Here is a 23,323-nt window from a genome sequence, read left to right on the forward strand (position 1 = left end):
GACTAAAATTGGATCAATTTTAAGATTTTAGGAATATCTTACCTGCAAATTTCAGTCTCTTGATAAAGGACTGACTGTGTGCCAAATTGCTAGGTACTAAGAGGACCTAGCTTATTCAAACATTTAGAAAGTTGGCAAAGGAGGCACCACTGGGCTTGAGTAAATGCCAGGCTTATAGACAAGACCTTGGGGTTTCATCTGACGTTCACTGAGTTCTGGTATGGTGCCTAATAGTTGCTGGCAGATTCCTAATTTCATATTCAAATTGAGGTGTGAGAACTCATCTCTGACCTCTCCAGGCACCTCCCACCATGCAAAGGTATTCCCTCCCATGGCCATTCCCTCTACCTCTAGACAGAAAATAATGTTTCACGTCTTGCTGTAGCAGAGATCATCTTACTTCTAGCTTCCAGCTTCCTACTTCTCTCCCCTCCACTGACGAAATGGTCTGTATTTCCTTAAGACCAAGGTCTGCACTCCATTGTACTAAAGGAAGTGCACCATCTTTTTTTTTTTCCATCATCTGCCTGAAAGTCCCAGCATGGCCTGAGGGTCAGTGATCAGGAGAGATGTAAGTTTCCCTTGGCCCTTGAAAGAAGAGGGCTCAGTGGTTCCTGTGTTTGAAATGGAAAAAGGTCGGCAGAGGAAATAAGCCTGTAAGGACAGCCCCAATCCAGCACTCCAGAAACACAATACCTAGCGACTAAACGGAGGCCATTCTGAGCATTTCAGAGTAAGTCCCTGTGGCTCACGTGGACCGCAGCCAGGATATGCTGACACAGTGTCAGAGTGGCAGGACCCCTCATGAGAAAGGGTGCTCCCTTCTCACACCGGTGGTGCTCTGTGTCCTCTGAGATATTTTTCTCTCCAGTTCCAGAGCAGGGTAGAGACTGAGGGGCTGCAGATGACCCTGCACCTTCCAGCTCTCACTACGGATTTCTACACTCTCTAGGTGGGCTCCATCCCCGCCAACGCTGCGGATGACGGACAGTGGTCACAGGGGCTGATTTCTGCCGTGAGTCACCTTCTCCTTCCTTCCCGTTTGCTTTTTGGAGCCCCTGAGGGAGGTTTGGACCTTGGGTCACTTCTCTGTCGACTGTCCCCAGGCCCGGATGGTGGCAGCTGCAACCAGCAGTCTCTGTGAGGCGGCCAATGCCTCCGTTCAGGGACATGCCAGTGAGGAGAAGCTCATCTCGTCCGCCAAGCAGGTCGCTGCTTCCACGGCTCAGCTGCTCGTGGCCTGCAAGGTGAAGGCCGACCAGGATTCAGAGGCCATGAGGCGGCTACAGGTAATGGTCACTGATGCTGGTGGGAAAGTACTCCTGTTGGAGCGGGTAAGTGTCACTAAAGGGGACAGTCTCACTTCCTTGGCATGACCACCAGGCCTTCCATCAGCCAACTCTGTCCTACTTTTCTCATTTTCTACCACGTGTGGCCATGCATCCTCCAGCCGCTGCCCCAGCAGACTGCCACTGTCCATGTGTGCCTTCTGGTCTCATGCCTTGGGGTCCTCTCTCACCCAGAGTGTCTCGTCCCTCCTCACCAGCCCAACCTGGTGGTCTACTCGTTCTTCCTGACTCATCTCGAGAGTCCCCTCTTCCAGGAAGCCCTCCCTGACCTCCTGCCGGGCAGGCGGTCATTCCCTCCTCTATCCTGCCAGAGCCCCCGGCCAGACCACGCTTACAGTACCTGTTACCTGGCACCACCATATTTATTTTTATATCTGTCTTTGGTGAAGCTGTGAACTTCTTAGGGGCAGACACCACATCTTTATCTTTGCATCTCTCATCCCCGAGATGGTGCCTACTCAAGAGGGGGCCCTCATCCACTGTTTGCAAAAGAAAGCAGAGAAGGGACTGAGGCATTTATATGAGACTGTGGCTAAGGTTTCCCAGAACCCAAAAGACATGGTTATGAAGGTTATAATCCAATCCGTCCCAGCGCATATGCATTTTCCCAATTGGTTTAATTACGGAAGTGCTGTAAACACAACGAAGGAAATGCTTGAATGAAAAAAACCACGTAGCCTTGACCTCTGCCCATGCAAGTGTTATCATTTTGTCTTCCTTTTTTCCTGTCTATGCAAAGTAGTTGTGTCTGCTTGTAACCATAGCAAGAGACATTCTGCTTTTTTTCACTTAACATTTTATCATACGTGTCTTTTTACCTGAAGAAAAGGCTTCATAATTTCTCTATGCAAAGCTAACTGGCCCATTCTTCACGAGTCTCATTTTTAATGATTGCATGATATTATATCAACTGATTATGCCAGAATTTCCTTAGACTTTGGATGTTTTGTTTCTAATTTCCTAGATTTGGAAAAAAAGACTCTTTATGTTGCTGAAAAAAATGTTTATGTCATGAGTAAAATCACAAATGGCAGAAATATTAGAAGACTTACACCAAAACTCTAGACTTTCATTTTATTTCGAAAGTCCTAACATGTATTTCTTTTGTTGGGTCCTCCTGACTCTCTCTCTCACCGACCTCCCCTTACCTTCATTTGACTCCTGGGATAAGCCAGGGGGAAAAGTGGGAGCTGCCTGTTGATGACACATTGTTTGTGGGTTTGGGAGACTCTTCTGGGGAAAACATCCTGGGTTAAGAGAGGCCTGGGTTCAAGCCCTGCCTCTGCCATGTATGAAGTGCGTGATCTTAACACAGATGACTCAAAACTTTTAGGCCTTAGTTTGCCTTAGCTATAAAATGTGGATAGAGATACCGCACTGGCTCTTATGAAGGTCAGGAGATGTGAATGTGCTTCTAAGCCCCAAGGACTTACACAGACAGAACACAGCATCACTCTCTTTGTCATCATTACTGATTTAACTGGATGCTGCACTGTCCTATCTGAGTCCCGTACAATGACCCAGAGGTTCTCTGGGGCTAGACTGATCTGTAGTCAGATCCCAGCCCTGTAATACTCGACCCCAGTTTGCATCAGAAAAGTGCACTGATGACCTCTAACCTCATAAAGCTATTTTGAGAATAGGTGTGTTGTATATTAATTGGCTTCCCCTTCCCTTCTTATGCAAGCCCCCATAGACCCATTGGGTCACTTGAGATCACCAACCAGATGAGCTAGTTCACTTTGAGAAAAACTCAACTTTCTGATGGTTAATCCCCCCTTACAAGCCCTCGACTCAGAGGGGCCAGGGCAAGGAATATGAGAGGCGTGATCACCCTTAAAAGAAAACTCCAGACCTTAAGGGGGCAGAGGACAGGTCCCCACGGCCATGCTTCATGAGCATTAAGAGTAAGCCAGTATGGGCTACAGCCCTTACTAAATACCCAGAGTTCACATCAGGGAGCTTTTCTTTACTTGTCTCTAGCAATCGCTCCATCCTTGAGCACTTGGCATAAAGCCCAGCTGTGACTTGAAAGCTACACCTGTAGAGGCCCTAGTTACCTGGGCCCCCAGCCTTCCCATGCAGGATGGGTTGTGCTCTCCTGACCCATCATTTCCTCAAGCATTCGACGAGTGCCAGCCCTGGGCACCCAGTGTGCCGGGTACTAGGGGTGCAAAGTGAACAGTCACAGCCCCTGTCCTCAAGTGACTCACTGTCCAGGAGGGAGAAGCAACCCCAAGTGTGGAAATGGCCACAAAGAAGCGAGTACGGAGCACACTGGGAGCACTGTGGGTAGGTGTGGGTACGGCCAAGGCAGACGGAAGGAGTGCTATCTGAACCACGTCTTTGAGGTTGTCCAATTAGATGGGGCAGCGGGAGATAGTTTTCTAGGCCAAGAATATCACTGGGCGTGCTTCTGTTAACACACATTTCACATTGCTACAGTCACTTGTTTACGTAATTTGAATTCCCCCTCAAAAGTATGTGTTCCTTGGGAGCCAGGGACTGTATCTCATTTATCTGAATGAGCTAAGGTTAAGTAGGGACCAGCTGGACAGACGGATACTAGCTAAAGAGAAATTCTGTGTTATAATTGGATGATAATCCATTCATAATCCCATGAACTGTACTTTCATGACTATTCTTGCTGAATCCAAATTGGCTGTTTCTAATGACATAATGTATGCTTTCCCCCCTCTCCAGGCAGCAGGCAATGCTGTGAAAAGAGCCTCAGATAATCTTGTTCGTGCAGCCCAGAAGGCAGCATTTGGCAAAGCTGATGATGACGATGTTGTAGTGAAAACAAAGTTTGTAGGGGGCATTGCTCAGGTTGGTGATTAAATCCAGGCACTGTTGACTCCCAAGATGGGCCTTTTGTTATAACAGAGACACAAAGTAACAATGGCTTAAACAGGACAGAAGTGTATTTCTCCTTTGGGAAACAATTCTGGGTGCAAGCAATCTGTGGATGGTGTGCTGGTCCCTTTGTGTGTGGTCCTGAGGCTCCATCTGCCTTACTGCTCCACCATCCGTGAGATGTTGCCTTGGCCTCTCGGTCCAAGGTGGGTCAATAACCACCTTCACTTCCCAGCCATCAGAAAGGGAGAAAGAAGGAACCGCATGATCCTCAAGTTACATCCCTTACTCCCGCTCACAAACCATTGGTCAGCCTCTAGTCACATGGCCAGCCAACCTGGCTGCAAACGGTGCTGGGAAATGTAGTATTCTCTCCTGAGTAGCCTAGCTAGAAATCAGTGATTCTGTTATAGAAAAGGGGAAGAAGAGAAATTAAAAGGCAGTGGTATTATCGTTTACATAAATTAATGGATTTGGAGGTGCTACCCACTTGACATATTTGGCCGTACAGAGAGAATGAATGGTAACCCCTTCCTGCAACTTTTTTATAAGAGCAGCTGGGCCTCAGACTTACGTAGGATTGCATTCTTGTGCGCGGTGGTGAGAAGCAAACTTCAGGAAATCAGGCAGGCCTGCAGTTTAGGGTATGTGCTAATATAAATGCATTATACATTATTGGTTTTCTTATCAATGCCAGGAAGTTACTCATTTCCATGCCTTCCTTAGCTCTCCCCAGACCACCCCCAGTAGACATACACCAGGTGCATTTTTACCAGAATCAATTTCTTGATACTCCAGTTCCATGAGAAGTTCCATGAGGAACGGTCACTGATAAGTGTGGGAAATGCTGCCCTCTCTAGCTCCACCTCCACCTGGCACAGTGACGGTTAGCCTGGTAAAGGCTCTGAAAGGGCCCACAGGAAAGTACACTATTTGGCTTTCTTGAACACAAACTTAACTTTTTCACCTGTTACCTGTTCACTGACTCAGATCATATCTTAGAAGCATGAAACAAATACGTGAATGCTGCTGATTGGTTAAGGACTCCAGCGTTAGCTTCAACAACACTTGGCCAAGTTCTGCTCCACTAGCTGGGTGTCGAGGGAAGTAGATTCACATTTCTCAGCTTCCAGTTCCTCATTGGAAAAATGGGGCATTCGATAGGGACCACCTCACCGCGCCGCCACAAAGATGAGGGGACGTTCCGTGTAAAGGGCTTACACAGCGCCTGATGCATAGTAGGGATGCAGTAAATGTTTGCTATTAAATCATTGGCCAGAAGCCACTTAATTTTCTTGTATCAGTTGGGTCTCAAAACCCAAACTGTGCCCCAGGGGCTGGTCTCCAGAGCTAAAATACTTAGTGTCAGTACTGCTGTGTATAGCAGAGGCTGTGGGAGCTCATGAGGCAAGCAGTAGAGCTGGGGAGGCAGTTTCCTGGTGAGTTCTAGATCCATCCAGCTTGTCATTTTCCTTCTAGATCATTGCCGCCCAGGAAGAAATGTTGAAAAAAGAACGAGAACTGGAAGAAGCGAGGAAAAAACTGGCCCAGATCCGCCAACAGCAGTATAAATTCCTACCCACTGAGCTGCGGGAGGATGAAGGCTAAGGCCAGAGCCAGGATGGTGTGCCCCAGGGGACGGTTTTGCAACAAGTAGTGTTCCTGAGAAGCTGGGCACCGACCTGGAAACTGCCGGCCTCCCTCCGGGGCCCGCGCACGACCCCAAGTGCTCATTCTCATGTCTCTGTCCTTTCGGGCACCAGCTGCATGATCGTGATGTCACACGGTACAGTGTCCCACCCACAGCTCCTTCGCCACCTCCCCTCATGCCTCACCGTATCTCAGGAGAGAGGGGCGCACATTTCGTGAACTGTTACCAAAAAGAGAGAAGTCAGTATTATGTCGTTCTCAGACACTTTTCCTTTTGTTGGTCCTTCTCTAGGCCCGCCCCTGGGCCTTCTGTGAAATCTTAAGAGGAAAAACAAATAATGACTTGGGGGAAAATCATTGATGTCCTAGAGATTATTCTCCCTCTCAGGAGAAGATGGAGGTTGGAGTTGGATACGGTTAATAAAAGCTAGAAACATAAACCAGTGTGGACTCCAGGAGGGCCACTCCTGTCCTTCGGTATCTCAAGCACTGGCTCACCCAGAGGGTGGACAATTCCTGCTCCCATTTGCACGCTTTCTTGCCTCAGTGTGTAAGCTCCTTGTACAATCTAGACCCGTCTTGTATTCTGTGGCCCAAAAAACTGAACGATTATTTTTTTTCCTCCATAACCCAAAGGGCAGAAGTATGGGGGACCGTCAGGACTCGGTGAGCAGAGGCTGGAATAAAATGTGTGGGCTCCTTACTCTGCAGAGGCTTTTTCGGTTCATACAAGTCCCATGTCCTCCAATGACAGTCCGTACAACACCCCCCTCCTAAGCGTCCAATGTGGGGATTCAGCTAGAATAAAGCACTTCCTTGGTGACTGCCAGGTCCTACCTGGGCTCTTCTGCCCTCAAAATGGTTGGATTTCAGAGCTGCAAGGCATCTGTTTCAGAATTTGTCCCCTGTCCTCTATCCCAAGATGGAAATTTATTCTGTATCTTAATATTCTTACAATCTAGATGGATCCTAAAATCAGCAGGAGCCTTTAAGAAGATAGTCTTGCTCACTCTCGCATCTTTCAACGGAAGGCATATGGTGCACCCAGAGTCCGTCTTCCTGGTGTCGCCCCTCCAGATTTTCAGTTTCATATTATTTTCCCTTCTCTCTTTTTTTGCTTTCCTTTCAGAGTCCTTTCTTTAAAAGGGCATCGTAAGGCCTTGAATTTACCTTTAATCTGAGTCTTTAATCAGAACAGTATACGATGGACGAATGACTTGTGGAATAGATCCAAATGCCAGGTAGCAAGTGTCCGTGAAAGAATTCATGAGGGGGAGACGATGGTCCTGGAGGTCCATGGGTTTCAAAGCTGGTAACTGTTGAAGCCGTCCTCCACTTCTCTGTAGTGATGTGGTGTCACATCTCTTTCATCCACAGGATGGCTTCAGAATCCCACCCAGGGTAAACGCTGATGCTTGAGTCCTCAAAAGGTATTACTTTTAGAACTTGGCGCCCCACCCCGTTCTGCTTTAATAGACTCTAGCCCGTGTCATAATTTTAAAAGTTAATTAAACTGAAGACCATTGCCCATATTTATTACAGACTTGTAAGTGCAATACATCGAATTTTTTTCTGGACAAGTGGAAAGTTGAGGAAATACAGTGCAAATAAAAAGCAAGTAGAGAGTGTGTGGGGCACTGGGAGGAGGGCGGACACCAACTCTGAAGAGGAGGAAGCAACAGAGCCCTGGTCTGTCACGGAGACGCTCACACACTCCTGGTTCTCCCTGAGTGTAGCCAGTACAACTCTTTATCTCTGCCCGGGGCTGTATGCCCTCAGACCTCAGGATGAAAACTGAGGGCCCCCTGGACTTGGCAGGGGTGGGTTTCTCCCCAAGAGACATTCCATGGATGGGCACCGGGTGCTTTCTGAGACTCTTAATCAGACACAAAGGCTCAGAGTCAAGGTGTGTTAATGGCCTCATGTAGCAGGACCCAGGGAGCCCCTCCTTTGCTCCATATTTTGTTCCTGGCTGTTTGGTTCCTTCTCCTCCTCTTCCCACCTATGCCCTGTCACATCCTGGCATCCCAGGAGTGAGCCAGGGGCAGAGGGGCAGACAGGGAGTTCTCTGTCCCTGCCTCAGAGTCCTTGAAAACCTCTCTTGCATTCAGTACAGAAAACCCTACAGAGACAGGCCAGTGGAAAGGCCTGTCCTTTACAACTTCAGAGAACAGGCGTGGAACCAAGCTTTTTCTTATAGGACCTTTTGAAACACACTCCTGTCTCGAGTGTTCTGCTGCTAGGAGCTTTGGGGAAGTTGGTTCCCAGTTGCCATTGTCACCTGGCACGGTGGTTTTCCATCTGTCCCTTCCTTGTCCACACTGCAGGTGTGTGTGTGAATGGCCTCATGGCTGCCTTCGTCTTCTCTCATTTCATAAAATGGTTGAAAGACTGTGCTTTGGGGGCTATTTAATAGGCTCTACAGCACAGGGCCCCAAATGGCATTGACGGGGCTTCTGGTTCTTCTTCAAAGGGAGGTAAGGTAGATATGACTTTCGTGATGGATGTGGGTCTTTATTGAGGAGCATCTAACAAGAAGATGGTTTCAGGGTAAAAGTGGTCCCAGGCCTGGAGCATAGAAATGCTTCTCTCCCTGTGAAGGGAAAGCAAATGTGTGCCCCATGAGGGGAACTGGCACTGGGCTTCAAAGCCTCCACTGACCTTTGTGCCCAGAAATGTCTATCTCGGAAGGTCAAGAAAGGAACCCAAACTGGACTTAAGAACTGCTCATTGATTTGGGGGTTCGGGTTTTGTTTGGTTCTGCCTTTCAGAAGTCTTGGAGTATAAGGATGCTTAAAGCCACGTTCAGTTAAGCAACTGGCCCTTGTTTAAACTCTGGCAGCGTCCCAGCAGGTCAGGGTGAGCAGAACCTTGAGTCCTGGACGACTGTGCATTCAGGTGTCATGAGACCCCTCCCCACAACCCTCCGGCCACCTCCGGAGGAGCCACAAGGTCTTGAGGAATAAGCCACCTGAACCGCAGCAAATGCTTTATCATGATCACCCTTAGGGCTTCTCAGAGGCTTTCCCTGTGTGCTTTCTGGGTGTTTCATCAGTCCATGAGTTTCCAGTAACCAAAGTCTATTCCAAATTTATCAATGTATTAGTACCAAAATTCACCACCCCCCAAGACAATGAACCCCATTGCCAAAGTAATCCCTAGGCCAAATCCTCATGCGGGAACCAGGCTGCAGGACAGAGGTAGTAAGCAAGCTGTGGTCTCCACTCCCCAGGCACTTGAGGGCCCTCACTGGCGAGCGGCTGCCTCTGTTGCCACCGCTGCCCACTGCCGCCTCCTCCTCCCCCTCCCCCCCGGCACTGAACCCCCACGTCTCGCCCAGCTCTGAGGTTCTAGGCCCTGGCAGGACCTCGGGGGATTCTGGCTTTGAGACCCCAGCACAGACTGTGAGCACGTTCAGTTCTCAGACTTGGAAGAAGTGTCCCCTGCTGCTGACCAAGGAAGTAGCCACCTCCGAGACCCTTAGGGGAACCCAAGGAGTTAGGGGCAAACATTTGCTTCAGCCTAAGAGGCAGTAGCATTCAGAAACACTAAGATCCTAACAGCTGTGCTAGGGGCTCGGGTTTTGACTCCCCAAGGTCTCTTCCAGGTGCTGGCCTCAGTAGGTGGCCTTGGGGGAGGGTGTCCTCCCCCACAAGGTTCCCAAGTGCCACCTTTAGAAGTCCTGAGATGACAACTTTATCTCTCGTGCGTCTCCTTGGTATGTCTGGTCATTAGGAACAGGCATGTGACAGAGCTTCCGGCGACTCATTTAAAACAAAACACGATGAAGGGACATTTCTTTTCTGTAAAAGCGGATTTGACCTTCCGCTGAGCCCCGCTCTCCGCTTTCCCGTAAACACCCATGTCGCAGCCGCCCCCGTGCATCGGCCTCGGCCTGTCCTGCTTCCACGATGCGTGAGGTCGGGTCTCCCTCTGCCCCCTTCTCGCCTGGCCGCGAATCCCAGGAGCAAACAGGAAAGTCAAGCTCTGCCCCATGTCGTAATGTCTTTATTGATCTGGTTGCATAAATTATTTTTTTTTAATTCACCAGAAATAAACTTTTAAAGGAATGAACCTGTGTGAAAGTCTCCTGGGAATGGAAGGAAGGTGGGGGAGAGGGGGGAGGTTGTGCCTTTTTTTATGGGCAAGAAATTCCACTTTGAGTACAACCCCGTAGTTACCAGGCATGTGTGTGTTAGCAGAAGGAAGCTCCTGTGTGTGTGTGTGTGTGTGTGTGTGTGTGTGTGTGTGTGTGGCAGAGGCAAAGCCACGGGGACAGCTGTCTATATAGCTTTGCCAACTCTGGAGAAAATTCAGAGAAATAGACCTTAAGTAGGAAGGTGCATTATTTTCCTCTGGAAGAAGCAGGCTTCCTAGACGAGCAGCGTGGAGCTCCATGACCGTGACCATGTTACCCAGCTGACCCTGACGGGGACCTGACCCACGAAGATGAACGTCGCCTCTGACAGCTGAGGCTGAAATGCGACCCGCAAGGACTGCGCCTCCCTCCTCCTCTCTGTGTGCGGAGGGAGTGCACGTTGCTCTGGGAACCAGACTCCACAAGCTGTGAGGCATTTCTGCTCTGCAAGAGGGTGATGTCAGAGAATCACCATGGCAACGGAGAGTGTCACTGGTATGTCTCACAACTAAGGATTATTTCCCCTCCTACAATGGTGCTGGAGGATCTCTAAGCTAACTGGTGATTTTTTTCTCTCTTCAACTTGACAGAAATGGGGCTCAGGCTGAGGACTGCCTGAGGTGCGGACCAGGAGGGAGGGCGGGGAGCTGGCATCCGTGCGGTCCCCTGGGTGTGCTCCCTCCACAGCCATGGGGAAGGTGGGCTGGCCGTGTGGCAGACGTGCGCGCCAAGAAGGCAGCAAGGCCCAGAAGTGGCCGAGAGGGATCAGAAGCCGCACTAGGAATTCACATCCTCTGTGCAGCTAAAGCAGGCTGACCCTCAAAGACATAGAGTGCCCATCACCCACTTTGTGCAGGACATTGGGGACCTTGGTTGAGGTCACAGCCAGTTGAGCCAGAGCCCTTAGCAAAGAGGGCCCTGGCGGTGGGAAAAGCCTCACGAAGAGGGCGTTTGGCCTGACTCCTAACGAATAGGAGTTTTCTTGGCAGAGAAGAGGCGGGTGGGGGAGGGTCAGGGGGGTAGCCCCATGCAGAGGCCTGGTTTATGAAGGATGAATCGCTTAGGGAACAAGGAGGAAGGTAGGGCGTGGGGCGTGGACCCAGAGAGGCGGGTGGCCAGGAACACAGCACAGGGGACCTGGCGTCAGGCTGGGGCACTTGGGTTACCATCAGGTGAATCGCGCAGCAGGAAGATCAGAAGGGAGATTCTGACCTCCGAGAACTCGTGATCAAAATGCGGAGATGTACTAACAGAGGTCAGCGGCTCAGGAGTGAATCAGGGCCCAGGCTCTTGTGCCAGAGAACTTGTGAGCAAGGAAAGAGGGTGTAAGCTGAGAGCTTTTCCAGCAGGAGATGATGCAGCAGGAGGGACTGCCTTACAGGGGAGCGGATGGACGGGTCATCTCTAGAGCTCTGATGCTTATAGTATTCTTAGCACATGCCAGGATCGAACTCTATTACCCCCCAGAATCCCTACCACATTCTCGTAGAGCATGACACATATGTACTCGTTTATTGTTTTAGAGATGACAGGGCTGAGGCACAGAGAGGTTAGGTGACTTAGCCGAAGCCACACAGCAGGCAGAACTGGGGTCTCCCAACCACTGTGTTAGGATCACGTAGCTAGTGAGTGGCAAAGTGGACTCACACTTGTTTGTTTCCAAAGCTCATGCTTTTAACCAGCAGTCTATGGAGACCCTGTCTGAGCCTGGCAGACTGGATAGAAATTAGGCAGAAGCAAGGGGAAGGAACCTCAGGTGCAGAGGGAACCACATGTGCATATGGCAGAACCTGGGACATGCTGGAGAGGCTGCCGGGCGACTGGGCAAGTCCTCAAGTGTGTGGAGGCAGAGGCCTCCCGGGGGTCCCTGAGTGCCTAAGGAGGTGTCCTTGAACATGCATGTTACTGAGCGCCAGCCTCGGCTTTACTCCCACCTGCTGTCTCCAAAACCCTGGCCCGGGGTCTCTCTCACCACAGCCTCTAAGCCCCAGTGCCAGGGCGCCTGGGAGGCTCAGCTGGTGAAGCATCCAGCTCTTGAGTTTGGCTCAGGCCATGATCTCACGATTCAATCTCATGATCGAGCCTCAAGTCAGGCTCTGCACTGACAGCACAGAATCTGCTTGGGATTCTCTCTCTCTCTCTCTCTCTCTCTCTCTCTCTCTCTCTCTCTCTCTCTCTCTCCCCCTCCCCCACTTGCTATCTGTCAAATAAATTTAAAAAAATAGTTTAAATAGGGGCACCTGGGTGGCTCATTCGGTTAAGTGTCCAGCTACGGCTCAGGTCATGATCTCGTGGCTTGTGAGTTCGAGCTCAGCATCAGGCTCTGTGCTGACAACTCAGAGCCTGGAGCCTGCTTCCAATTCTGTGACTCCTGCCATCTCTGCTCCTCCCCTGCTCACACTCTGTCTCTCTCTCAAAAATAAACATCAAAGAAATTAAAAATAAGTAAAAGTAAATAGTTTAAATAAAACTCCCACGCTCAAGAGTATCTCATGGTGGAGAGCAATGCAACTGAGGGTTTTCTCTCGAACATTCTCTGTCCCGAACAGGATGGGATTGCAACAGTTTTGCTAACTGAACCTCCTGAATGCAAAGCCTGGCCCTGAGCCCTCTGTGCTGGCTGGCCTGGAAATGGAGACAGAAATGCCCTGTGTGGCTGGCACCTGAGAGGGACAGTAACGGGGTCCCAGCACTTGGGGCTACAGGAAGAGCTTCCTGTCTGCTTGGGCCTCTCTCTTCTCTGTGTCTCATTTTGAGAAAGAGAAGTTTGATTCCGTGAAGCCCAGAACCGAACGTTGAAGATGTGCTTTCTGTGCTCACCAGAGGGTGAACAGCCTGGGTCTCGGGGCACCCCAGAGAGAGAAGTGGTTCTGGCTGTGTTCTCAGCACCCTGAGATAGCAGGACATCCATGAGGGAGCAGGAAGGGAGAGGCGGGTGGGCTCTGGGCATGACGAAAGGTAGAAAAAGAATAAAGGCACAGTTCTTCCCTCCACAGGTATCAGACCTTCCAGGGAGGTTAGAAGGACACACGTTCCTGGTCCCTGGGCTGAAGGCCAGGAGGGCGCAGGGCCTGGGTTCTGGCGGGGGGCGGAAGGGGTTAGGCCTGGGCTCGTGGGGGCAGGCAGAACATCGGGGGCCTAAGCATGCCGTCCAGGGAGACGGGAGGAGAGGGCAGACCCTGAAGAGGCCTGACACTGGAGGGTAAGTGGAGGCGGAGGCCGCAGTGTAGCAGGCTTCTGCCCCTCACAGGCTGCTCTCAGGGTACAGGAAGGCCCTCTGCACCCGCACAGTTCTAGTCTGTTCTGCATCCTGGCAGGTTTTGACCCCAGGGGGCAGTGTGGTTCCACGGGACACTGATCAGGCATTCTTGTTTTCCCTGAGGGAAAAGGGGCTTAACTTTGGCAAATACATTTAAGAAGCATAGTATTAAACAATAAGTGCCTTAAGAAGTCTTGGCAAGATGTCTTAGGGCCTGTAGGATACTCGGGTGCATTGGACATCTCCAAAGGAGCGTGTGAAATACGGTGTTGCCCCAGTCGTGTTTGGCCTTAAGGCACTGTTTTCCCATTCCAGTGTACTTGGAGGGACAAATGTTCCCCGCAGCGTAGCTGGGGACGCCCTGCCCAAGGATCCCTTGGGAATGACTGCCTCCCCTTGGCACACGCAGCTCACCCTGTCTAACGTTACTAGGTACTATTTCGTCTGTGCAGCAACCTCATCTAGGTCATAGGCAGGTCTACATCGTGTCACATGTAGCTGCCCCAGCTCCTAAGACCGAGCGGTGGATATATGAGATATTTCATGAAGACTGATGACCCAGGTGATAAACTGTAGACCGTGTCGTTTGCACCAGAGTTTACGACCTGGGGGTCAGCTGTTTTAGACTCTGGCTGATTTGAACTCAAATAGGCCAAAAAAAAAAAAAAAAAAAAAAACCCAAGTTCCCAAACAGTTCCTACACATGACAGCCACCCGCTGTCTTTCCCACTGCCTCACGCGGCCCCACCAAGCCACAGGGCAACGTCATTGTTAACGTTTCCATTTCTCCGAAAATTGCCCTCCTAGGGTTCCCTTCCTAACCCAGCTGCATGGAAACAGCTAACACATTTAGCCACTCTTCGGCCAAATCCAGAGAATGGGCTCAGGCCAGAAGAGGGTTGTTAATGAAACATTGAAAAGACTTCAGAAGCTGTGAGCTGATCACTATAAAATGGTGCCCATGGCCCAAATCCCAGCGGCATGTAGAGGCCATCTGGAAGGTAAAGGAAAGGCTGGGGGCGGGGGGAAGGTGTTCTGAAATTAACCTAGAGTTTTCTCCGGTAGCTCCGTTGCCTCAAAAGGGCACCTGAAATTCAGTTCCCCAATCCATACTTCCATCCTTTTTTGTGTGTGCCCCAGAAGGCAGCACAGTGAAGTGAAGACACACACAGAGGCTCTGGACTGTGGATACACCTAGTTTTGAGCACATCATTTTGCTCCCAAGCCCAAGGAGATACACATTGGATGACTGGATGGACACTGCACTTTCACGCCCAGCCTCCACTTGCCCCTGATGGGGCCACAGCAACATTTGGGGCCAGTTGACCCGCGTCAAGGTTGGGCATGACTGGTTCAAGGACACCACTCCTTGATGATTGGCTCTGGAATGAGCATACAACCTGGTCTGAGCAACTGGCTGGGAGGAAATGTCTGCCGAAGGCATTAGCCTCCCTCTCCCTCACATCCATAGTGAAAAAAGAAGCTGCTCTGAGCACAGCTAAGGCCGCCTCAGGATGGAGCCCATCCCAAGGATGCACGGAGTGAAGACACAGAATCTGTCTCTGGCGATGTTGTTGGTCAATTCGTCTAACTCTAATTCTTCCAGAATTTGCAATCCCTAACCAGCACATCCCTGCCGATCGAAGCTCAGTGGCACTTGCTGCCAGTGCACCGTGACTGACCCCGGCCAGCAATTGTGGCGGAAATGGCCCACAGGCATTTGGCCACGTGTTAGGTGCTCAGCAAAGGTTTGCTTCCCCTTTCCCTCACACCTACATAAAAGAAATCTTGAAATGTGGCCAAAAAATCCCCATTTCTTACACTTGCAAGAATTAACTCAAGTGCTCTCCCACCAGCCTACCATGGTATCAGACTCACAGTGGGTCTTCAGGAATGACTCCTAACCCATAACACACCTCTAGAGTATGATGTCAATAATGTCTGGATTTCTGCTCATGGCGGGCATGATGGGGGTGGAAAAGATAACAGACAAATTTGTTGCAGAGGTCTGAGTCCTGTTTCTAGACTCGGAGACCATCAACCAGAACATCGTCTGCCCCCCCCCACTTCCTCCACCCCCAATCTCCCTCCCTCGCTTTCAGATAGACCTCTGCCACTGGTGAGCTCAGATGTCTGGACAATCACCTAGGAAGCAAACCATCCGAGGAATGTCTGGTATGCAGGGTATGCAATATGGTGTAGGTTTGTTTTTTCTGTTCATCACTTGGCAAGGGAATCCTTCACTATTTTGTCTGGAGGCATTAGCATGGAGCTGAGGACCCAGGGAGTAGAAGTAGGGATGGGGTAGGACGGTTTTCCCTCTTCCCCTGCTCCCAGGACTGCGCGGCACCAGCCTTAACCTGGCATCCCCCGACCACTCCCCAGTAGAAGTCAAAGTGGAAGCAGATAGAAGTGGCCGTGGCAGCAGGGGAGGAGAATAACTGAAAGCCACAGGGGAGAATAGGGCAGGGAGGAGGCTGAATCATGAGACACAGATGAGTGTACTTCACCTTCAGTGTCTAGCTTCTTCACTTTGTGCGGGGACCAAATCCAGCCGGGAGTCAGGAGGCCTGGGTTCTAGTTCTGGCTGGGTGATCTTGGGCTCCTTTTTTGACTCCATGGATGTCTTCTTCTTGAGTGACCAGGCCGTCTGTCTTCTGCCATGACTCCAACTGGGCCTGGATGACGGGCATCCCCATTGTTTGACAGCTACCAATATTTTTGAGTATTAATTATATACGAGAAGCTCTTCTAAGTACTTCATAAGTATCGTCATTTTCTTCACCAGAGCTAACACTCATTACGTGCTTACAATATGCCAGTCACAAGTCTCAGAACTTTATTTCTCTTGCTTCGTTACATCCTCACTGCAAACCTACAAGGTAGATACCAACCCCATTTTACAGATGAGGAAATTGAGGCACAGTGACTTTCTCCAAGTTTATACAGCATAAAAGGAACAGATTCAAGAAGTGAACCCAAGGCTGCCTGGCTCAGAATTGTATCTTCAATCACTGTGCCCTGTTGTTATGCATTATTCATTTTTCATTAAAAAAATGGCATAATCTCTGCTTTATGAACCATGAAACTGAGAGCGAGAGAAACGATATAATTTGTCCACAGGCTTGAGAGCCAAACCTAAATGTGTCGTTCAAAGTTTTTCCACCCCCATGGACCATCTCTCAACAGACCTACACAGAGAGAAGCCTCTTCAGACTCCCCGGGCAACCCCGGCAGCGGGATGGGTCTGATCTTGGAAGTCCCATTTGTAACCATGATGATGTCCAAGTAGGATGTGCAACAAAGTCAAATCCATGATTCCTAAAATTGTGAACATGTATCAAACATTTATTTAACTTATTAAAGAAGGAACCACTAGAATGGCTAGATTCATCCAAAAAATACAGAAAACCATTAATCATCCCTGAAAGAACGCTGGGATAAGATTGCTAACTTGCTTCCAAGGTTGATTACCCTATAAGGCAACTTAAGTATAGGCTTTGGGTTGTAATCTATTCTACCAGACAAAATCATGGCACCTCTAGAAGACAAGAACCATGAGCATGACTCTCGGTCCTCTACAATTTCACATAATACAGTGACCCATTTGCTAGTAAATTGAAGGTCAGAATAAAGGAGTATATCCCCAGAGAGCTAGATGAGCCTCAGATGGCTCTGTAGATCATACCCCTCACTCTTTCGCCCAACTCCTAAGTTTTGGATCCTTAGTCTAACACGGGGCTGTGAGCTGATGACCCCCCAAAGCTGTTGCAGCACGATGTTGTAAAGCATGGAGTTTAAGATTAGGAGACCACCAGGTTCAAATAGTGGACCTGCCATTTTGTCTACGTGGGCAAACCTCTAAACTCGGAACTGTAGTTTCATCATTTAAAAAGATTCTTTTTAAATTGTTATTATTAGGATAACCAACCATACTCTATCTTCCACCTACGGAATTTGGGGGAGGATCAAGTCAGAGTGAGTAATATAGCAGGATTGGGTCAGCTATTGCCCTGGCTTCTGAGTTAGGGGGCGACAGCCACCGGCCATCACGGGAGGTCCTTGTTGGAGAGCTTCGACCATGGCAGGATAAATTGCTTTGCCCCTAGCTGTTGGTGACACTCCAGCAAACACAGGTGCATGCTAATGAGTATGTGCCACCTGCACACGGAGCCAGCAAAGCAAGTATTTCAAAAGACTCTGGAGACCTAGGTCATATGAAGGATTCAGAGCTGCTGTAAGGGGGCTTTTGACAGTGAAGCTTTGGAGAGACACAATGACCCTGAGTCATTTCACTGACCATCCCAGGGTGAGCTCAGCACTAGACATATGTCACAGTCTTAACCAGGGTTTGGCAAACGCTTCCCCCAGATGGTAGCTATTTTAGGCTTGGCAGGCCACATACAGCTTCTGTTGCATATTTTTGTTTTTATTTTTGCTTTTGTCTTTTACAACATTTTCTTTTCTATTACAACCTCTCTAAAATGTAAAAGCTATTCTCGATTTCCTGGCTGTACAGGCTGAATGTGGCCCACGGGTCAGAGATTACCAGCCCAGATGTGACTAGCTTTGGAATCAAGTGGCCCTGAATCGTGCTTTCTTCATTTTCCAGCTGTGTGAGCTGAGCAAGCTTCCTTACCCCTCTGAGCCTCCGTGTCCTCACTGATGAAATTCTTTCCTGAAATACCTGCTACTCGTCCATTACCTTGCCAAGCACAAAAGAGTGTTTGTGAAGATGGAATAAAATGTAAATGTAAAGGTGAACGGGATGTGACATGAGGCACATCAGCTATTGCTTGAGCCCTAAAATAGCTGGACGGCCCCGGGCGGAGGATCCCTGAAGAGGACCATGCTCCGTGGCCACAAAAGTCCCCTGACAGTGGTCTGCCAGCAGGCAGGGCTATGTGACACACTCCGGTGACTCTCTGAGTCTAACTTGCGGCCAAGGTCGCTAAGCCCCCAGAGGAGCATCCCACTGCCCCTGGTCTGACAACTGTTCCTCATGCAGATGGCATAGTGTTTCTAGTGGCCTTGTCACTCCTGTCCATGTGCCCAGCTCAACGGGGCGTCCTTCCAAGCAAAGGCATCTCCCCCAGTCCACTAAGGGTGAAGCTCGTGCCCCAGGTGCCAGCTTGGAAGACTGTTTCATGTCAAAATCCGTAATGAAGGGTTCTCTGGAAGCACAGAAAACGGAACAGAAGTGGTGGCCAGGTCTGCTGTCACCACCGCAGGGAAGGAAACCAGCATTGTGGAGCGAGGGCTGATGTGGGCCTGTGGTCTGCCGTGTGCCCTGGGCCTGGCCCTGTTCACAGACGCGGAGAATGAGGCTCAGAGAAGTCACCCAGCTGGCTCGGGCCACAGGGCTCAAAAACAATGTTGAGAAAGAGAGAGAAGTACGGTGAGTCTCCGTGAGGCTGGGTTCTCCTGTGATTATGCGCCTGCCCTCTTACCTCACTTCCCTTTATGGCATTCTCTTGGGGCCATAAGATCAGAACAGTGAAACATTTATGCTAAGTATTTCCAAGGGGATTTTTTTGTTTTGAATTTCAAAGGCTGATGATTAACTCTTATTAAGGAACAAATTCTTTTTCCCATCATAAGAATCCAGACCTGGGCAGTTCTGAGCTGGGGACACCCAGCTGGTTGCTAATTCTCTGCTTTATCTGCTTTATTTGTTCCTGAAAAGACTGGATTTTTAAAAATCATTACATAATTTAACATCATTTAAAGGAAATGTCTCTGGGTGAGTGTGTGTGTGTGTGTGTCTGTGTATACATGTTTGTGTGCATGTGTCAAGGTTTTTCTGTTTGTTTTCTTTTTAGTTTTTTTATTTTGAGAGAGAGTAGGTGTGGGGCAGAAAGGGAGAGAGAGAAGCCCAAGCAGGCTCTGAACTGTCAGTGCAGAGCCTGACACAGGGCTTGAACTCACAAACCGTGAGATCATGACTTGAGCAGAAACCAAGAGTCGGATGCTTAACCAACTGAGCCAAACAGGCACCCCTGGGGTTTTTGTCAGCAGGAGAATTCTTCTGCAAATAGAATAATGTGGTTTGCAAATTTGGATTTTGGCATATTTGGTTTTCTTAATTATGTCTGTAACTTGGGCTGTTGCTTCTTTTGTGACAGTTCCTAAATTCCCACAGATGGGGTTTGTACATGTGAAAACGGACTCTTCAGTTCATACTACAGATCTCACTTGCTACTCTCAAAAACTCTGCAACAAGGGTTGCACCATCCCCATTTTGCAGAGGAAGAGACAGAGGCACAAGCTGAGGGGAAAATGGCTCAGGTTTGTCTGACTGCAGGGCAAGTGCTCTTTTCAAGTCAAAGAACATGAGATTTTTCTCATCACTGAAAAGCCAAGGAAGAGGAACTCGACCCTCCACCCCTGCGTTCCCTCGGCCCCGCTGTCTTCAGTAAGTCCAAATTCTAGATTGACATGAGAACATTTCACACTAACCCTGTGCTCCTTTTGTACTTTGGGAGAAGGAGCTGGGTTGAACACAGAGAACACCAGTGTGGCCAGCTTCCCCCAAGTAAATGGAAGCCCTCACTGGTCCGAGCCAGTCAGTCCTCACCAAAGCCCAGGGAGGTGACGAAAAGGACTGTGCGTAGTTTAGATGTGTCCACACTTTCCACTGAGCCCTGGCACTGTCCTTGGCCGGCTGAGTCTCATGCTCCACTGCCTGCATTGCCCAGTGACCAGAAGAGACGTGGATGTCCTTGCCTGTAAGTTACCCCTCATAATCACAATCTCCTGATCAGCGGATGTTCTCCCAAGGCACAAAATGCCCTCCCCACCTCACTCACACCCTGTGAATCTGGAAGGAAGGATGTTGGGGTTTTTTTTAATGAAATTTCAGATGATGGAGGTTCTGACCTGAATGCTTACATTGGTCTGAGTTGGGTTTCTGCTGCCTCACCACCAAGTGGGCCCTGAGGAGTGAAGCTAGCATAGGGCTTGCCACGGCACCTCGCCTTGGGAATGGTAAGTCTGCGATAGTTCGCCGTGTTTGTGGTTGTTAACACCAGCTTTGTTGGTCTCCCTGGAGTCCGTGCAGTGCTTTGAGTGGGGTAGGTGGCTGTGAAGGTGAAGGTTAACCAAATTGACCAGTGGAGGGGGTTTCAAAGGTGGCCCATAGATGCCCTGTGATGTAACCGTGTTACAGCACAGTTACCATCTTGCCATTACAGCCAGCTCATGGTTGGGGCACCCATGGGCCTGGCCATGGTGACTGAGGGACAGCAGTGACTCCTGTTGATGCGGCATGTGCCACATGCTTGGCACCAACTAAGAGAGGAGTCAGGAAGCCTCTCAAGGTGAAGGAAGTTTGGTGGGGACAGGGAAAGTCATGGAAGACTTTCCAGGAAGGCTTACGTAGTCATTTAACAAATGCTTGCTGAAAAGAGCAAATAAACACTGCACCGCCAAGAGCAGCGATGCGACGTCCGAGGACCTGTGTTCCTGACCTTGGCTCTGACACCCTTGCAGGGTCCTCTCTGAGGCTCAGCACTCCCAGCTGTAAGATGGGGGATTTGGACCCACTTGGCAGTTCTCACACTGAATTCTCTTGGAGTCCAAGGTTTTCAGGAGGCCCCATGGGCAGGGGTATGTGAAGGGGAAGCGAAAGGTCAGGACCCCACACCTGCTTCGGAAGTGTGGCTTGCATCTGCTGTTTGTACTGGGATTCCGTGTGTAATTCCACTTGGAAAAGGGTTCTGCTGCTTTGGGAGGGTTTAAACACCAGGCAGTCTCCAGCTCCATCTACACAGGGACATGTGTGCCAGGCACGGTATTCGCTGCTGAGCCACCACACAGTTGGGGGCCCTGACCTGCAAGCACACACAGGCAGAGTGGCAGGCCAGGGGACAGGTTCCAGGGACACAGGGGGGCTCTTCCTTCCCGGGGAAACCCTTCAGGCCCACACGCACTAAAACAGAGGACCTGTCCCCCGTGGGGCTCCAGAGCCCTGTGACAGAGTAGCTGTGGGCCAGGAGTCAGGCCTCCTGACTCCCAGTCTGGTCTTGGCTCTGCCCCTTCCTCTCTGTGATTTGGCCAGCCTTCTAAGCCCCACTGAGAGCCTCATTCTCGTGAGTCAGGAGCTCCTTTTGAGAATGAAACAGACGGTGGACACAGGACCGCACTCACAAATGCCAATGTCATTGTAAAAGGAAAATCAAAGTGGAAGAATTCATTTGAAGCCAACTAATTCCAGACTACGGATCCGCACTGCAGGCGCAGCCGAGAGACACCACCTGGTAAAGTAGTGGCTGCAGGTGCACCCCAATCGGAAGTGCTAAGTGTGTTATCTTCTCTTCCTTAGCAGGGGTGCCGTGACGGCTAGTGCCCCTGGCAGACTCTGATCACCCTAGCCTGCTATTGCCCTCTCTGCATGTATTTCGGGGTGGTGGCAACATTTTCCAACCCTTCTCTACCCCTTAACAGTCTTCGTGGCTTGGTTTCTCCATTTGCAGAAGAAGAATAGAAATGGGACCTACATCTGGGGGTGTTGGTGAAATTTAAATGCACAAATCCACATGAAAGGCCTAGAATATTACCTGGCCCATAGAAAGAGCTTGCTATGAGCTCACCGTTATTACACTCTTACATGATGTGCATGTGTCCGTCTACAGCAGTACATACAAGACTCACATGTAGCTGTAATAAATGAACAACAGCTCATGTTTCTGTCATGGCTGCAGTGAGCACTTTACATATATTCATGTACACAACCTTCTTACAACCCTATGAGGCACAACTCCCCATTCCCATTTTCCAAACAAGGAGACTGAGGCACAGGGAGGTTCAGTACGTCACCTAAAGGTACAGAGCCACAACATGGCAGGGTCAGGATTTGAGTCCAGGCAGCCTGACTCTGTAACCTTTACTCTTATTTTCTGATAACTATGTATTTATCGGAATATTTACCAGACTATGTGGCTAACCTACAGGCAAGGTAAAAAACTTAAAACTACAAGAAAGCACACTAATAAAAATCAACTTAAATTCTACCACCCAGATAGGAACATCTGGTCGACCACCCTCCTGCATGAGCTGGGTCCATGTGGATGCGGGTACCTGGTACTCATATAATGAGATCATGACATGGCTGCATTTTTTCTTTATCCTAAGCACTATTATCTATTATGGGTTGAAGTGCGTCCCCCACCACCAACATTTCTATGTTAAGGTCCTAACCCCCAGTACCTCTGAATATGATTTTATTTGGAAATGGGATGCTTACAGAGGTAATCAAGTTAAAGTGAAGTCATTTGAGCGGTCCCTAAACCAGGATGACTGGTGTTATTATTACAAGGGGGAAATGTGGACACAGAGACACACATAGAGAGAAGATGATGTGAGGACGCACAGGGAGAAAATGGCCGTCTCCAAGCCAAGGAAAGGGGCCTGGCACAACTCCTTCCCCACCAACCCTCAGAAGCAATCAACCCTACCCACATCTTAGCCTTGGACCTCCGACCCCCAGTACTGTGAGAAAATACATTTCTGTGTTAAGTCACCCAATCTGTGGTATTTTTGTCACAGCAGCCCTAGAAAGCTAACACAAGCCCCCTAAGTACTCCTTTGATCTCTGCTTACCGTCTTACACCTTATCTCCTACCCCTCCCTCCTTCCCCTACACCTGGGTTCTACTCCAGTCTGGTCTTGGCTCTGCCCCTTCCTCTCTGTGATTTGGCCAGCCCTTGGTGCTGGGGCCCTGGAATTTTTTTAATGGATCCAAAGTGTCTCTAATTTCTACCATAGTCTGCTCTGAGTGATGGAACCAGAAAGGCTTTCAAAAATTGCCAGGGAGTATCTCAATGTGGTTCACCTCTGATCCCTCCTGAGGCCTCAACTTTCCTGAAAGAAAGTCAAGTTTATGGAGAAGCTGATAGGGAGGTGTTCCCAGCTGAGGAATAATGGGAGAGAAGGGATGTCCACAGACATCATAGCTTTTATTCATAACAGAACCAAATTAAGTACCAGGCCAGCTGTCTAGTTTGCCAACCAATGAAGACACCAGCATATCACTGAACTAATTCAGAAAGATGGGCCACTTGACTCCAGTCT

At 49.6% G+C, this 23,323-nt stretch overlaps 1 protein-coding gene across 3 annotated transcripts in view; it reads left to right on the forward strand.

The window, feature by feature from the left end:
• TLN2 (talin 2) overlaps positions 1–9,925 on the forward strand; it is a 368,445-nt gene extending 358,520 nt beyond the window's left edge. For 2 of the 3 annotated variants that reach the window (XM_029951031.1, XM_029951032.1), the window contains 4 exons: positions 953–1,015; positions 1,107–1,334; positions 4,053–4,178; positions 5,685–9,925. In XM_029951031.1, the coding sequence (XP_029806891.1) occupies positions 953–1,015; positions 1,107–1,334; positions 4,053–4,178; positions 5,685–5,813 (546 nt within the window). In that variant the 3' untranslated portion in view covers positions 5,814–9,925. The remainder of the gene's footprint in view (positions 1–952; positions 1,016–1,106; positions 1,335–4,052; positions 4,179–5,684) is intronic. The other variant, XM_029951033.1, reaches the window with a different exon arrangement.
• The last annotated feature ends 13,398 nt before the right edge of the window (positions 9,926–23,323 follow it).

This window comes from Suricata suricatta, chromosome 9 (genome assembly GCF_006229205.1).
Source record: "Suricata suricatta isolate VVHF042 chromosome 9, meerkat_22Aug2017_6uvM2_HiC, whole genome shotgun sequence".
NCBI lineage: Eukaryota > Metazoa > Chordata > Mammalia > Carnivora > Herpestidae > Suricata > Suricata suricatta.